The 14,632-nt window shown below is 39.6% G+C and overlaps 1 protein-coding gene across 3 annotated transcripts in view; it reads right to left on the bottom strand.

Annotated features, from left to right (window-relative positions):
- The window catches only part of LOC134217961 (guanine nucleotide exchange factor DBS), a 502,406-nt gene that overhangs the window by 438,581 nt on the left and 49,193 nt on the right, over positions 1 to 14,632 (bottom strand). The window contains exon 1 of one of the 3 annotated variants that reach the window (XM_062696809.1): positions 3,528 to 4,770. The exons of the other annotated variants lie outside the window; for them this stretch is intronic. Within the exon in view, the coding sequence (XP_062552793.1) occupies positions 3,528 to 3,549 (22 nt within the window). The 5' untranslated portion in view covers positions 3,550 to 4,770. Of the gene's footprint in view, positions 1 to 3,527; positions 4,771 to 14,632 lie in introns of those variants that run through there. 3 annotated transcript variants of the gene reach the window in all.

The following is a 14,632-nucleotide window of genomic DNA, read 5'->3' as shown; positions in this document are numbered from 1 at the left end:
GACTTCCGCTCCGAATCTCCAGGAAATCAGGAGGAGATCGGCCGGCTGAAAAACAACAAAGCCCCTGGACCAACTACCAGGAGAGCTGTTTAAACACGGTGGTGAGGCACTGGCTAGAGCGCTGCACTGGGTGATTACCAAGGTTTGGGAGGGTGAGGTTCTGCCGCAGGAGTGGATGGAAGGTGTCGTGTGTCCCATCTACAAAAAGGGCGATAAGCTGGATTGTAGCAACTACCGCGCAATCACATTGCTGAACGCCGCCTACAAGGTACTCTCCCAAATTTTATGCCGACGACTAACACCAATTGCAAGAGAGTTCGTGGGGCAGTACCAGGCGGGATTTATGGATGAACGCTCTACCACAGATCAGGTGTTCACCGTACGTCAGGTATTGCAGAAATGCCGCGAATACAATGTGCCCACACATCATCTATTTATCGACTTCGAAGTCGCATATGATACAATCGATCGGGACCAGCTATGGCAGCTAATGCACGAAAACGGATTTCCGGATAAACTGATACGGTTGATCAAGGCGACGATGGATCGGGTGATGTGCGTAGTTCGAGTTTCAGGGGCATTATCGAGTCCCTTCGAAACGCGTAGAGGGTTACGGCAAGGTGATGGTCTCTCGTGTCTGCTATTCAACATCGCTTTGGAGGGAGTAATACGAACGGCAGGGATTGACACGAGTGGTACGATTTTCACGAAGTCCGTCCAGTTATTTGGTTTCGCCGACGACATTAATATCATGGCACGTAACTTTGAGAGGATGGAGGAAGCCTACATCAGACTGAAAAGCGAAGCTAAACGGATTGGACTAGTCATCAACACGTCGAAGACGAAGTACATGGTAGGAAGATGCTCAAGAGAGGTCAATGTAAGCCACCCACCACGAGTTTCTATCGATGGCGACAAAATCGAGGTGGTTGAAGAATTCGTGTACTTGGGCTCACTGGTGACCGCTGATAACGATACCAGCAGAGAAATTCGGAGGCGCAGAGTGGCTGGAAATCGTACGTACTTTGGACTCCGTAAGACGCTCCGATTGAATAGAGTTCGCCGCCGTACCAAACTAACTATCTACAAAACGCTTATAAGACCGGTAGTTCTCTACGGACACGAGACCTGGACGATGCTCGTGGAGGACCAACGCGTACCATCTATAGTGGGGTGCAGATGGCGGACGGTACGTGGAGGAGGCGAATGAACCACGAGTTGCATCAGCTGTTGGGAGAACCATCCATCGTTCACACCGCGAAAATCGGAAGACTGCGGTGGGCCGGGCACGTAGCCAGAATGTCGGACAGTAATTCGGTGAAAATGGTTCTCGACAACGATCCGACGGGAACAAGAAGGCGAGTTGCATAGCGAGCAAGGTAGATCGATCAGGTGGAGGACGATTGGCGGACTCTCCGCAGACTGCGTAGTTGGCTACGTACAGCCATGGACCAAGCTGAATGGAGTAGACTTCTATGCACAGGCCACTCCAGCTTTAGTCTGATCATAAATAATAAAATATAGCATAATGAAATTCTAGGCCTTTCTGGTCTTATGTTCTCTTCCTAGACAGAACTGATGCATACTTTATAATAATCCTCAAAGAGAGGAAAAATACATGATTTTTAAAAAGGGTTCATTTTGAAAAATAAATTGTATTTTCGCTTGCCTTAAACGTGGCAAAAGCGTCCTTTCAAAGGAGGGATCATATCTCCTCTTGCATTGAACCGAGCAAATGTTTGAACTAAAAGAAGGAGTCATAGCCTCTCTGGCTTCTGCTGGGCAAATGCATCCTTCGAAAGAAGGGGTCAGTACATCCTTTTTCTTAAATTTTAAATTAAAATGATGGCCACCTGGTATCCGAAAGGTCAAGGGTATACCCCCTCCCATAGGTAAAATAAATATAAAAATGAAGAAAAGAACAAACAACTCCTCGGATTTGTTGAAGAATGTTTTGAAAATCCTCATTGTATCGGCCTAATGTTCAAGCGACAATAATTATAAATAATTGAATATATTATGCATAAGTTCCGAAATCGGTGATTACACAACTATTATTCCAAACGACCTTTATGCCAAACGGCCGTTATACCAAACAACCTTTTTGCCAAATAACCTACCACCCACTGCAAAATGGGGAAAAAATTGTACATAACGCGAATAAATTCAATATCTTGGTTCGGCACGGGCGGATTGCGCTGAAATTTTGACACAAATCGTAGAACTTTCTGGGGAATCGATCTCGTTTTACCCTAATGCCCCTTATTTGTTATGCTTTCAGAAAACCCTGGCCTTTTAAGTAATAGTTAGAAAATAATAGAACGTGAGGTAAAATGAGCAATATTTTAGCTTCTTTAGTCGTGCGGTGGACAAAAATAACTCCACTCGATTCCCTGGAAAACTCTAGATCGGACTAGTAATGTGAGGTTATTAGTAAGCAATTTGAGGAATATAATAACGTGGGGTAAAATCAGCAAGATCTCAATTTCCAACATCGCGCAGTAGACAGAGCTCGCATAAGATGATTGTTGGAAAAAATTGAGGTCAAATGTGTTATGTTTTGTCGATTATTTGAACTCCCAACTTGACGAATTACATAACAAATAAGAGACATTTGGGTAAAACCACCTTTGCACGATTCCCCAGAAAGTTCTACGATTCGTGTCAAAATTTTATATTATGGACATTTTTTCTTCATTGTGCGCTGTAACATAGTTATATTAGTGTCTTATATTTATTTTAAACAATCATGAGCTAATCTATGATTAAAATAGAAAACAGTTTCAGTAGAAAACCCCGTGTGCTGTTCAATAGTTTTATCTATGCTTGGTTTCAAAGCAACACATTTTGCAAGTATTTTGTTCTGTTTAAATTATTGAGCGCTTCCCATTCATCAAAATGATGTTCTTTCATTATGTACAACGCCAGCACAAGATACCTTTATTCACGAGTTTCTTCAACTTAAGAGGACCCTCCCGGTCCAGGCTATTCAAATAAAGTTCGCTTCAGTGGACTCTCCCAGTCCAGGCAGTGCTTCCAAGCAACCTTAAACCAACTACAGTGGACTCTCCCAGTCCCGCTGCTGCTGACAAGTAACTGAAACAATTTGTAAGTGGACTCACCCAGTTCTGGTGCTGCTTTCAAGCAACACGCCAAGATTCTACCATAGAAGTTCTATGGTAGAACCTCTAATCCCCAAATCCCAATAATTTCGTGTTGTTGAAGCGAGTCGAGGAAGGCAGCTGGAGTGAAATTTAAATTTACTGACAAATATCCCAAATAGTTCGTCGAGCTGAGTCGATTGGTATATAACACTATGGGTCTTCGGGCCTCCTATCAAAAGTTCGTTTTCGGAGTGATCATATAAGCTCTCGGTACAACTTTGTTGTACGCGAAAGGCAAAAAGCAAACCAAAGTCATTGCGAAGCAAATAATTCACTTTTAGGTTCTATACCTCAAATACCTTACATCAAAATGAACAAAATAACATTGATTAAAAATATAATAGAAATTGTATAAACTTTTACCGATGCTCTCTGCTTGCCCCATGTCGTCAATATTCCTCCGGTTTGAATTGCAATTGGTACAGCTAAATCACATAGAATTTTCACATTTCCATTAACTTCCGCTAGATCCACACGAACAGCTGATCGCGGTTGTCGACCGGTGAATCCAATCAATCGACAGCTCACTTTATCGGACTTTAACCTTCTTCTAGTGATCGCACACACTTCGATGAAACCTGAGTCACCGCACAGCACTCGCTACGACTCGTATCAGCAAAACTAACAACCAACTGAGGGAAGCTGGTGACACCTCCCAGCTTCCTCCCGAACCGGTTCCGCGACAGTAATTCTTCCTAGCAGCAACTATGCGCTATCACGTAGCCCTTCTTCCACCTTAACTACTTCTGTTTGTTGTCTCGACGAACAACTTCTCAAGATTACAGATCAGCTCGATTGATCTTCATCTGGTTACACGCTTTCACTGTACGATAGTAGCCAGGCAAAGCTCTTGTACCTTTATTCAAGATTTAACGATCCCCCAGATTCCACAAAAGTCGTGTCACTCTCTGAACAGTAACCACACCGACAGCTGCATCTCAACCTAATTTAGTAGACCAGCGTTGCTTTTCTAAAACAAACAATCGCTTCTGGAGTAGGCCTTCTCTTCACGTTGGACTTCTTCAACATCAAACTGACGGATTTCCACGGTGTACTATTTTCACACATTTCCCCACGGGTTTTCATTTGCGGTGGCAACGACGACGACACGCCAGTAGAATGACATCTCAATACCCTTTGAAGCCAGCACAAAAACGAAACCAAAAAATAACTTTGTACACTCCTCGATATCATTAGTATGCAACGAACCAACCACGATGCGATCCACTTACAAAAAAAACGCAAAGCCTCTTTACGCTTGCTTCCCTTCTTTTTACTTCTTCTATCGAGGAAAGGCGAAAATAGATAACCCAACCCAACACTTTCTACAGCACTTCAGAACTTTTTCACGCAATCTTCAATTGCCACCCTCGAGTGGGGCCCCCCATTTGTGAACGATCGGACACTGGATGCGGATTTAGGACCAGTTTCACATTCAACAGCGCCAACAGTAACCTAAAACTAATCGCCAAGTGGCCCTTGCGTTGTAATCATGCGAGATACACGGCGATCACGCACGTGGAAAGATCAACAAACGACGACGCCTACTACCGGAACGAAAGAGAACCGACACCGACTTCAGACGATTGCGACTCGCCTACCGGCAACTGACTGACTGATTGAAGCAGGGCTGATCAAACGTGAAGCGAACGAAGCGAGACAACGATCTTCAGAGAGAGGATCAATGATTGCGATGCGGATTTCTCTGCTCACGTGCAACAGATTTTACACACTAAAGTAGGCTAACACACGAATGAGTTTTCATGTTTGACAGAAACAATTTCAAATATATTTTAAATTGCAGAAACAAAAATGCATTTACAAAAAAACTTTCAAAACCTTGCCAAACTATTATGTTTATCTAATGTGACTAGAAGCAGGCTAAGAATTTTAAAATTGCGTGAAGTGGTGATTCAAATATGACGTCCACTACTTTTTGGGATTTTTAAACCCCCCCTCCCCCCTCTGTCACGCTTTTTTGTATACAGTACATGTACTGTCACAAAATCTTAGACTCACTTCCCCCCTAAAACCTGTGACATCATTTTTGAACGATCCCGAAGCATTTTCAGTATAAGTGTATTTGGATGGAAGTATATTATTCTCTCTTTGAGAGTCAGATGTATCGTGATCCTCTCAGCAGTCAGCTGATCCAAGTTGCGCAACATCATGAATCTCCTCTCCAACAGTCACCAAGCATCATTACCAGCAGATGATCGTCAGCTGCGAACGGGTGCTTTACTGCGATCTGATCGTATCATCTTCATGCATTGTTGTGTTATTTTTTGTGCGGTTTGCTGTTTAGAATGTGATCGTTTATTGCTTCGTTTAGCCGCTTATTAACACTGCGGGCGCGAGCGCGCGCCCGTCGTTTCGGCGGTTTTGGCGAACTGAAAATTAGAGTAACGATCATCCGTGCGGCGACTGTCGAAGTGATGCGAGCTGTTATGATCCGTACGTGCGGTTACCTTACGGGAATTACTAATGCAAGCTGGATAAACACGCCTGTTAAAGTATGCAGGTTTGGATAGGCATTCGAAACACTAAAAAGCTTGGAGAATACAAATGATAGGATAATAGAAAAAGAAAGCGCCATACGTACTGCCAAACAGAAGAAAAGTGGGTCAAACATTTCCATAAGGGTTTAATAATAGTAGGCATTAATTCTATCATTCATTATTCTTTCTTTGTTGTCTTTGCATACCCCACTATGAAATTGGCGCCTTGCTGCAAAATGTTCATTAAGCGCTTCCACAGGATTATCTGCGAGGAGTCTGAGCCCACTTACCGTTTTTACTTCGTATCCATACAAAAAGCCTAACTCGACACTACCACTTATGCCCTAAAAAGTTGAGAAAATTAAAAAACCCAAAAAGTTCCTGTACCTGATCATGGTCTAGCTTCGTAACGCACCTTTACCGCTAGGCTGAATAAGGTCCCAATTCAATACCTACGTGAGTAAAATTCTTCATCAGTTAGCTTTTGGCCACGGAATCATTCAATGTAAGTATCTACAGTAAAGGTTAAAAATTACAGAGAATAATTGTCGCTTCGGTTCTCATTGTCCTCCTTTCATAATATATGACAAGTGTTGCGATGGGATTTTCCTGGCTCGATTGAAACCATTCTGACAGCAGTGTTCTTTTCACACAGCTTCAAAGCTGTAATTTATTGTCTAATTATTATTAAATTCATTATATGTATAAAGTAACTTTCAAACTAGTTTCACCTAAATTAACAAGCAACAGGCTCCATCGCCACTCTAAACCAATCTAATCGAATCGTATTGCCTCAGTATGGAAGCATAAACATGCATTTAATTGCCAGTGTTGCCTTTTTCACAACATTTTTTAAACTCCACTTAACAACAAGATTAAAAGATTTTACAATTCCTCCATTTAATACCACAATGTTGAACTTGTTTGTATAAACAAATTATATATTTTTTTCAGTCCATGGAAGGAAATCTTCATTTAACTATCATCGACACTCAGTGGACAGCTTCAAGACTTCAAGACAGCAAAGATTTCAATTTTCCAAGCGACAGTGTATAAAAAGCTGTGGGATAAAAGATCAAAGGCACAAATCGTCGAATAAACTTCGTGGCCGTGCGGTTAGCGACGTCAATCGTCTAAACCAGTGGTGCGAATTCTCAATCTCAGTGACTGAAATTTGTTTGATATTGATACCATTCCCTCTTCACACTCACTTCCTAGCAGTGAAAACTGAAAAAGGTTAGCAGCAACAATCAAAGATAAAGTAAACAAAAGACCTCTCTTCTCATTGCACACGCAGCCCGCACTGACAGTCTATTCAGTTCACTCGCTGCTGTGTGAATGCGACGGCCCTATATAAATGCATGGGTGAATACTATCACTTGAAAGACAATGACAGGAAATTTGTGCCGAATGATCATCAGCTTCAGCCCGCTGTTGGCAAACCGAGTTTGCTAAGCTACTCATGCTTTGTCGTTCTGACTGAAAGGCACCGTCATAGGCAAAGAGGAGCAGAGAAAAATACAAAACAAAAGAAACACACTCAGCAGGCATTGTTGATAAATTGCACCACTGGTCTAAACGCATGGGCTATGGAGTGTGGATTCGATTCCCGCCCGGTAAGGAGGAAACTTTTCGTGATCGAACAATTCTCCACCGGTCCAGTCTGTACGACCTCTGGTCGAAGACGGTAATCCTGTATTTTTAAACAAATTTTAAAAATCTTCAATGCAATCTACCTGATTGAGACAACATATTGAATAATATGTTAAGAATATATTTCTGAATTAAAATCAAGAATCTAAAGACGAAAGCCTCCATTTGAGAGACATGAAGGCTTTTTTTCTGGAAAGCTCAATAGCTTCGTTGCAAGAAATTTAGAAGACTTTTCTTAAGAGACTTGGAAGTCTTTTTTCACGAGGCTTAGGAGCCTTCCTTTCAAAAGGCTTGGGATCCTCCTTTCAAGAGACTCGGAAGCCTCTTTTCAAAAAGCTTGGAAGCCTCTCTTCAGGGGGCTCAGAAGCCTCCTTGCAAGAGGCTTGGATGCCTACATTCAAGATGCTTGGAAGCCTTGTTTCAAGAGTCTCGGAAGCCTTTTTTCGAGACGTTAGTAAACCTAGGAAGCCTACTTTCAAGAGGCTTGGAAATTTCCTTTCAAGAGGCTCTATTTAACCCTTTATAAGGCAGACGAATCTAAACAATAAATTAACAAAAACAACAATAGGACACAATGTTGACATGGTATTAAACTCAAATGAATGTTTGTTATACATTAAACAGTTCAGAAACATTGAAAAATTGGTAGCAATATAGTTGCCACTGGCCGCGAAGCGGGACAACATTGGTGGCAATATAGTTGCCACTGCCCGGCAAGCGGGAAAACAGGCAACAACAAAAATATAAAAAGATTTTTAAAAATTTGGTTTTACGTAGAACCAGTCAAATCAAGGTACGTTACATGAAGAGTGAAGAGTCCTAGTCAGAAAACGCATTATAAGTGAAAAAAAAAATTCGCGTTTTTTCTCCCAAGGGGGGACCCTTGGGAAAAAAACACAATTTCGTCAAAAATCCAAAAAACAAATATACAGAAAGGCAAAGCTTTTTTCACGCTAATCACATACTAATCTAACACAGGAGATTCAAAATAATTGATACCAACGGGAGAAAATATATCTTTGTCGTTTTTTTAACGAATTATAACTGAAAATCCTTCTTCCACTCGAAACTTACGATCTGTTCGTAAAAAAACTTTTCTCAAATTGACATCTCAATTTTTTTGTGGCTCAAATTCATCTGGGGTGTTACTAGGAAGCAAATAAAGTCACTACATGTGAAATAATAAGTAGAGCTCTTGTTAATGAATAGAAAAACATATTATTTGTTGGTGGCAATATAGTTCCCGGATAAAAAATATCATTAAAATATCATAAATTTTATTGTTACAACACCATTTAAAACATATTTTTTACCATTGAACATAATGGAATTTTGACAATAAAATCACACGAGAAACAATGGTTTTCCACGATAAAATGAATGGTAAACGAGACTTTTACAGTAAAAAAGGGGGGTTGTTATGTATCGTTAGAATAAAAAAATCTAAAATTTTCCATACAAAATTCGAAGCAAAACAATTAATTTTACGGTTCTTTAATGGGATGATTTTGAGCGACTAAACAATACAAAACATTGTGTTTTAAAGGTTTTCAATTACTTTTCCTATTGTTTTACATTAGAAAAACAACAGGATTTAGAAAACATTATACTCCAATATTACAACAAAAATACAATACAATTAATTGTTTTACATATCAATTTATTTTCCTCCGGTTGTTTAGCATATCTTTAGACGAATCCAGCGCACTACTTCCAAAGTTAAGTGGGTTGCCTGTATCTGGAGAAAAATCCAACATCGGTTTAAAAAGTGTACTAACTTTGTTCCGAATAGATATAAACCTGTGAAAAATGTAAATTATAAAAGAATGTCAGTTTTATTAGAAAAAATACGTCGAGAAGAAAATAAAAAATTACCTGCATCAGTTCTTATTATATCCCGTTGGTGAGATTGGCCAATGGTAGCCACTGAACGATCTTCAATCAGTGACCAGCAAGCAGCAGTATTTTATTTATCATAAGCTTCGATGCTGTAAAGGAACAAGGATACATGTTACCAGGTATGTCATCAGGTACTATGATGATAAAATTTTCATTTTTTTTTGTTCGGGATGAACCACTGCGTTCATTATGTACATTGAACTTTTGTAGTATAAGATTACGATCACCGGTGGTGAGTATAAACCGTTTGTCAGCGCAGTATCATTACTTGACACTTTACCGGTCGCTACTAAACGCGCTGCTAAAACAGTAGCGCAGCTGACAGGTGACCAAATTGACCAAATAACAGCGCTACTATTTGATGAACTATCAAACGTCGAACGTCACCGATACGGAATGCAGGTACCGAAATGATAACCAAAAATACCGAAAATAGTGACCGATGCGAAAAAGAGTGACTAATCTAAAATGACAGTACAGTGAGAGTGATCAAAATACTCGCGCCCAGTAATGATGCTCTAACGCGCTTCAACACTTTAGATACTCACCACGGTACAGCAGCCATATTTATCTACCGCTTTCTCAGCAGCAGAAACTGCAATGAAAAAAACACTTTCTGCACCATACAGTTTCATTATTTTTATCTCTTCACTAATTATAAACAAAACTGTACACGGTCAAATGAATCCAGCCATTCTCCGAGTAAATTATAAGCAAAAGTTTTTGTTCCCTTTCATTTTTTTTAAATCAAATTTTTATTGCAAAACATTTCTAGACCTGCAACAAGACCTGCAATATGAAAATATATACTTGAGAACCGGTATAACATTTTTATTCATTTAACAAACAAAGCTATTGTAATTTTATTGTTTTCAATTGTTATTTCATCAATATAATAAATCCATGAAATATTCCAAAAATTATATTAATTTAATAACATTAGACGGATTTCCAGATCATCCAAACCGAATACTTTTAAAAATTGTTTAGTTTTTGGATGAGCAATACTAAACATAAGCGAACAATAAAAATATAATAGAATATATCGGAAACATTTAAATATATTGTGATTTTAATGTACGTACAATAAAGATCTTTTACAACCGTGAACATTTTACAATAAGCATACAATAGTTTGTATTGTTTGCCACACAATCTATTGTATTTCAATGGGTTATGTCATACAAGTTACTGTAAATTTTTATCCGGGTTGCCACTGCCTTATAAAGGGTTAAGAGGCTTGAGAGCCTCCTTTCAATAGACTTGGGTGCCTCCTTTAAAAATGCTCAGAAGCCTCCTTTTAAGAGGCTTAGAATTCTTCTTTCAAGAGGCTTGGAAGCCGCCTTTCAAGAGGTTCCGAACCTCCTTTCAAGAGGCTCGTAAACCTACTTTCAAAAGGCTCGCAAGCCTACTTTCAAGAGGCTCGGAAGTCTCGCTTCAAGAGGCTTAGAATTCTTTTTTCAAGAGGCTTGGAAGTCTCCTTTCAAGAGGTTCGCAAGCCTCCTTTCAAAAAGCTCGGAAGCCTACTATAAAGAAGCCCGGAAGCCTCCTTTAAAGAGGCTCTCTTTAAGAGGCTTGGGAGTATCCCCTCAAAAGACTTTGCAACCTCTTTTAAAGATGCTCAGAAGCCTCCTTTTAAGAGGCTCGGAAGCCATTTTTTAAGAGGTCCGGAATTCTCCTTCCAAAAGGTTCGGAAATCAGCTTTCAAGGCTCGGAGAGCTCCTTTCAAGAGGCTCGGAAACTTTCTTTGAAGAGGTTCGGAAGCCTTGTTTCAAGAAGCATGGAAGCTTCCTTTCAAAAAGCTTTGAGTTCTTATTTCAAGAGGCTTGAAAGTCTCTCGGAAGCCTCCTTTCAAGAGGCTCGGAAACCTATCTTCAATAGCCTCCTTTCAAAAAACTAGGAAGCCTACTTTCAAGATGCTCTCTTTAAGAGGCTTGGGAGTTTCTCTACAACAGACTTGGAAGCCTCCTTTAAAGATGCTCAGACGCCACCATTGAAGAGGCTCGAAAGACTTCTTTCAAGAGGCTTGAAAGTCGGCTTTCAAGCTGCTCGGAGAGTTATTTTCAAGAGACTCGAAAACCTTCTGTCAAGAGGCTTAGAAGCCTTGTTCCAAGAAGCTCGGAAACCTTCTTTTAAAAGGTTCGGAAGCCTCTTTTCAGGAGGCTCGAACGCCTACTTTCAAAAGGTTCGGATGCCTTCTTTCAAGAGTTTTGGAATTATTCTTTCGAGTGGCTTGAAAATCTCCTTTCAAGGGGCTGAGAAGCGTCCTTTCAACATGCTCAGAAGCCTCCTTTTAAGAGGCTCGAAAAGCTCCAAAAGTCCTCAAAGTATTGTAGGAATCTTGATTAATTGAGTTGAGTTGAGAGTTACGCTTATTTTTATTTACGAACAACGAACAGTGGGTAATGTCTGTGACCGCGAAGTGGACGTAGGACTTGACTTGACTATGCCTTTGAAGATGTATAATATATCCAAATCTTTCACGTCACCTAATTTGTATAAAAAATCGGCGATAATAGCCCAAACATTATTATAACAATTTTCATGAGCAATATAGGAAAAAATATCTCAAAAAGAAAAACTCTTAATCGATTTTTCATCTAATAATGGAATTTTTTGTGATTTATTTCATTATATGTCACAGTTCTTATTATGTAACGGTTATGAAAAAATCTTGAAAATCTGCTATTCGCGTATAACATTTCTCGCTTAACTTTTCAAAAGGTCCTAAGTAACATTTTTTTCATGATTTAATTTGAGTATTGCAATCAACTGATTAACATGAAATATGTTGATTGCATTATTCAGATTAAATCATGAAAAAAATGTTACTTAGAACCTTTTGAAAAGTTAAGCGAGATTTTATCTCTAGAGTATTTTAGAATTTTTAAAAACTCTTTAGTAAGTCTATCAATGGCTCTCAGAAGAACCGTATGCTTTGAAATTAAACATTTTCTATGTCCATCTGTTGCGTCATGTTGCAGTGGATTGTAAAACTAATGTTGGGTGCTCCGGCAGGAATGCGAAACCAAAGCTGTCTTCATGCAGTGTAGGTATGTGCCGACGTGTGTTGTTTCTCCAGATGGAACCAGCGGGATACGAACTGCCGACCGATGAACCGGTGACCAATTGCGAGCATTATCATTATCTTTCTTGGCCGGAAATTAACTTTTTCATGGACAACTGGTTGACCGAAAGAGTTTCTTGTTCGAAACCAAAACACACACACGGTTTCTTCAAAAGCATCGCAATTCTTTCTCTTGCTTTTCTTCAGCCTGTCTCGGATCGATACTGATGCCGGCCGGCCTCGGCTCGACTCTGCTGCTGTTGCCGGTATCTGCTCGGCATTGCTGCGGTGTCGGGTCTGTGGGGTGGACTGCTTCTGGAACTTCTTCTACTGCTGTACTGATGGCTATGCTTCGGCTGATGTTGGCCTCGACTCTGCCGGGCCGAAAAAGTGGATAGTATGGACGATGCTGCCTTGCTAAAAGGTGTGAATGCTGTCGAATCGATATTACTGTTACTTGGCTTGTCCCGGTCAGAATGAAAGGAAAAAAAATCACGTTGCGCTATTTTATGCCTTCTCGTCAGACCCAGCAGCAGCTCATTCCGAGTCCATGCGATATCGACTGAATAAGGAAATTATTTAGCTCTTATAGCCTTGAAAAAGGCTGTTTGTTTCGGCTTGTCCAACTAATAAGAAGGACTGAATGCTCTGTAAGCGAATGCACTTTTTTTTATACTTAATTTTGAATCCGGATTGGTCGGCCAATCAGTGAGCGTCTTGTATCCCGTTCCTTTGTCAGCCAATCGACATCAATCATCATCGACGCGTTCGTGAGGGCTTCTTCTTCTTTCTTTTGTTGCTCGCTGCTGGCGTCTATTTCCTAACGGGAGTTTTCGCACGGTACAGGCCACAAGCCAGGCAATCGAGCTAAGAATTGCTGTTCAGGTGGGAAGTGCGGAAAATTTAGGATTGGTAGCTTGGGAGAACATTCAGTCACGTTCGCTTTGTGCGCGAACAGTATCAAACAATGTTTTTCTATATAAATCGATTGATAGCTTTTCATTTTGAGATATCTTTTTTAAATTGCTCACGAAAACTGTTATAATAATGTTTGGGCTGTTATCACAAACTGTTATCACCGATTTATTTATCTAAATTAGATTAAGGTACACCGGGGCAAGTTGAAACGATTTTTTCAAAGTTGAAATTCGAAGTGCTGTAAAAAAATCACCCTTTGATATATTTTGAATCCGTTTGCGGTTTTTGCTAGTTCGGGCCAAATATTATACATAAAAAATAAGCAACCTTAACAAATTTTTTTTATAAATATTTTTTATATTTAAATTATTTTTTTATATGCATCGTTTCAACTTGCCCCGCAAATCGGGGCAAGTTGAAACACTGCGTTACATTCAGATATAAGCTGATTTTGCCGTATTAATAACAAAATGTATGTACTCAGTGAGACTCAAGAAGCACGAAGTTGTAAAGGTGGCTATAATACTGCTAGGATTCGCATTAGAGTCCCATGTAAGATTTTGACGATTTTGATTTTCTTTCAGTAATTGGCTTAAAATTGTCTTCTGTTTAAGGAAAAATGATAAAATAGTAGGCTTTGTTCTAGAAATTTGGAAACAAATCCTACTTTTGTTGTCTCATTTTGATTTTTACTCTCATAAAAATCAGATTCCAGATTTTGATAGGTACTCTTTTACACAAAAAATAAACTTAAGTATGGTCCATTTAATTGTGGGACAATTAACACGGATAAATACGGATAAAGAATATTATGTCCATTTTTTGGAAAGATACCAATTTTTTATCAATTTATTACATTTTTTTGTATTTCTCAATGTAAAACAAGTTTGATAAATTCAACGGCAAATTACTCAAGTCGGCGAAAATGACATGGGACTCTTTTGCGAATAAGGGCAGTGTACAACAAAGTCACAAGCGTATTTTCAGAGACCAAATTTTGGAGAACGCACTACGCTGAAAATTTATCAAATTGATTTCCTCCTACTGGTGACCACTCGGATTACTATTCAGGATGCTTCATTATTTGGTTCACTTATATATTGCGCAGTTGATTAATTCGGCTGTGGCTTCTTCATAAATGCACATTAATTAACCAGCCATCACATCTCTCATAAACTCTTCGATTAGAGAAAAATGCAGCTGGGGAAGTGAAAGGTGGAGTTAACGAAATGTTTACGTACTCTACGTACTTTTTCTGAGAGTCAGTGCTCAGTAGATTAAGAATCTCAAAACTGCAGTTTTAACATGACCCCTTTTCATTCTAGTGGAGATTGTAGGAGGTTTGCATTCAGGACGGAATGGGCGTAAATTTATTAAATTTATGTTCAGAAGTTTGCATGTTTTTATAAATTTATGTTTTTCGAATGTATGTA

This window comes from Armigeres subalbatus, chromosome 2, assembly GCF_024139115.2.
Source record: "Armigeres subalbatus isolate Guangzhou_Male chromosome 2, GZ_Asu_2, whole genome shotgun sequence".
In the NCBI taxonomy this organism is placed as follows: Eukaryota; Metazoa; Arthropoda; class Insecta; order Diptera; family Culicidae; genus Armigeres; species Armigeres subalbatus.
This window is presented reverse-complemented; position numbering and strand designations above follow the sequence as displayed.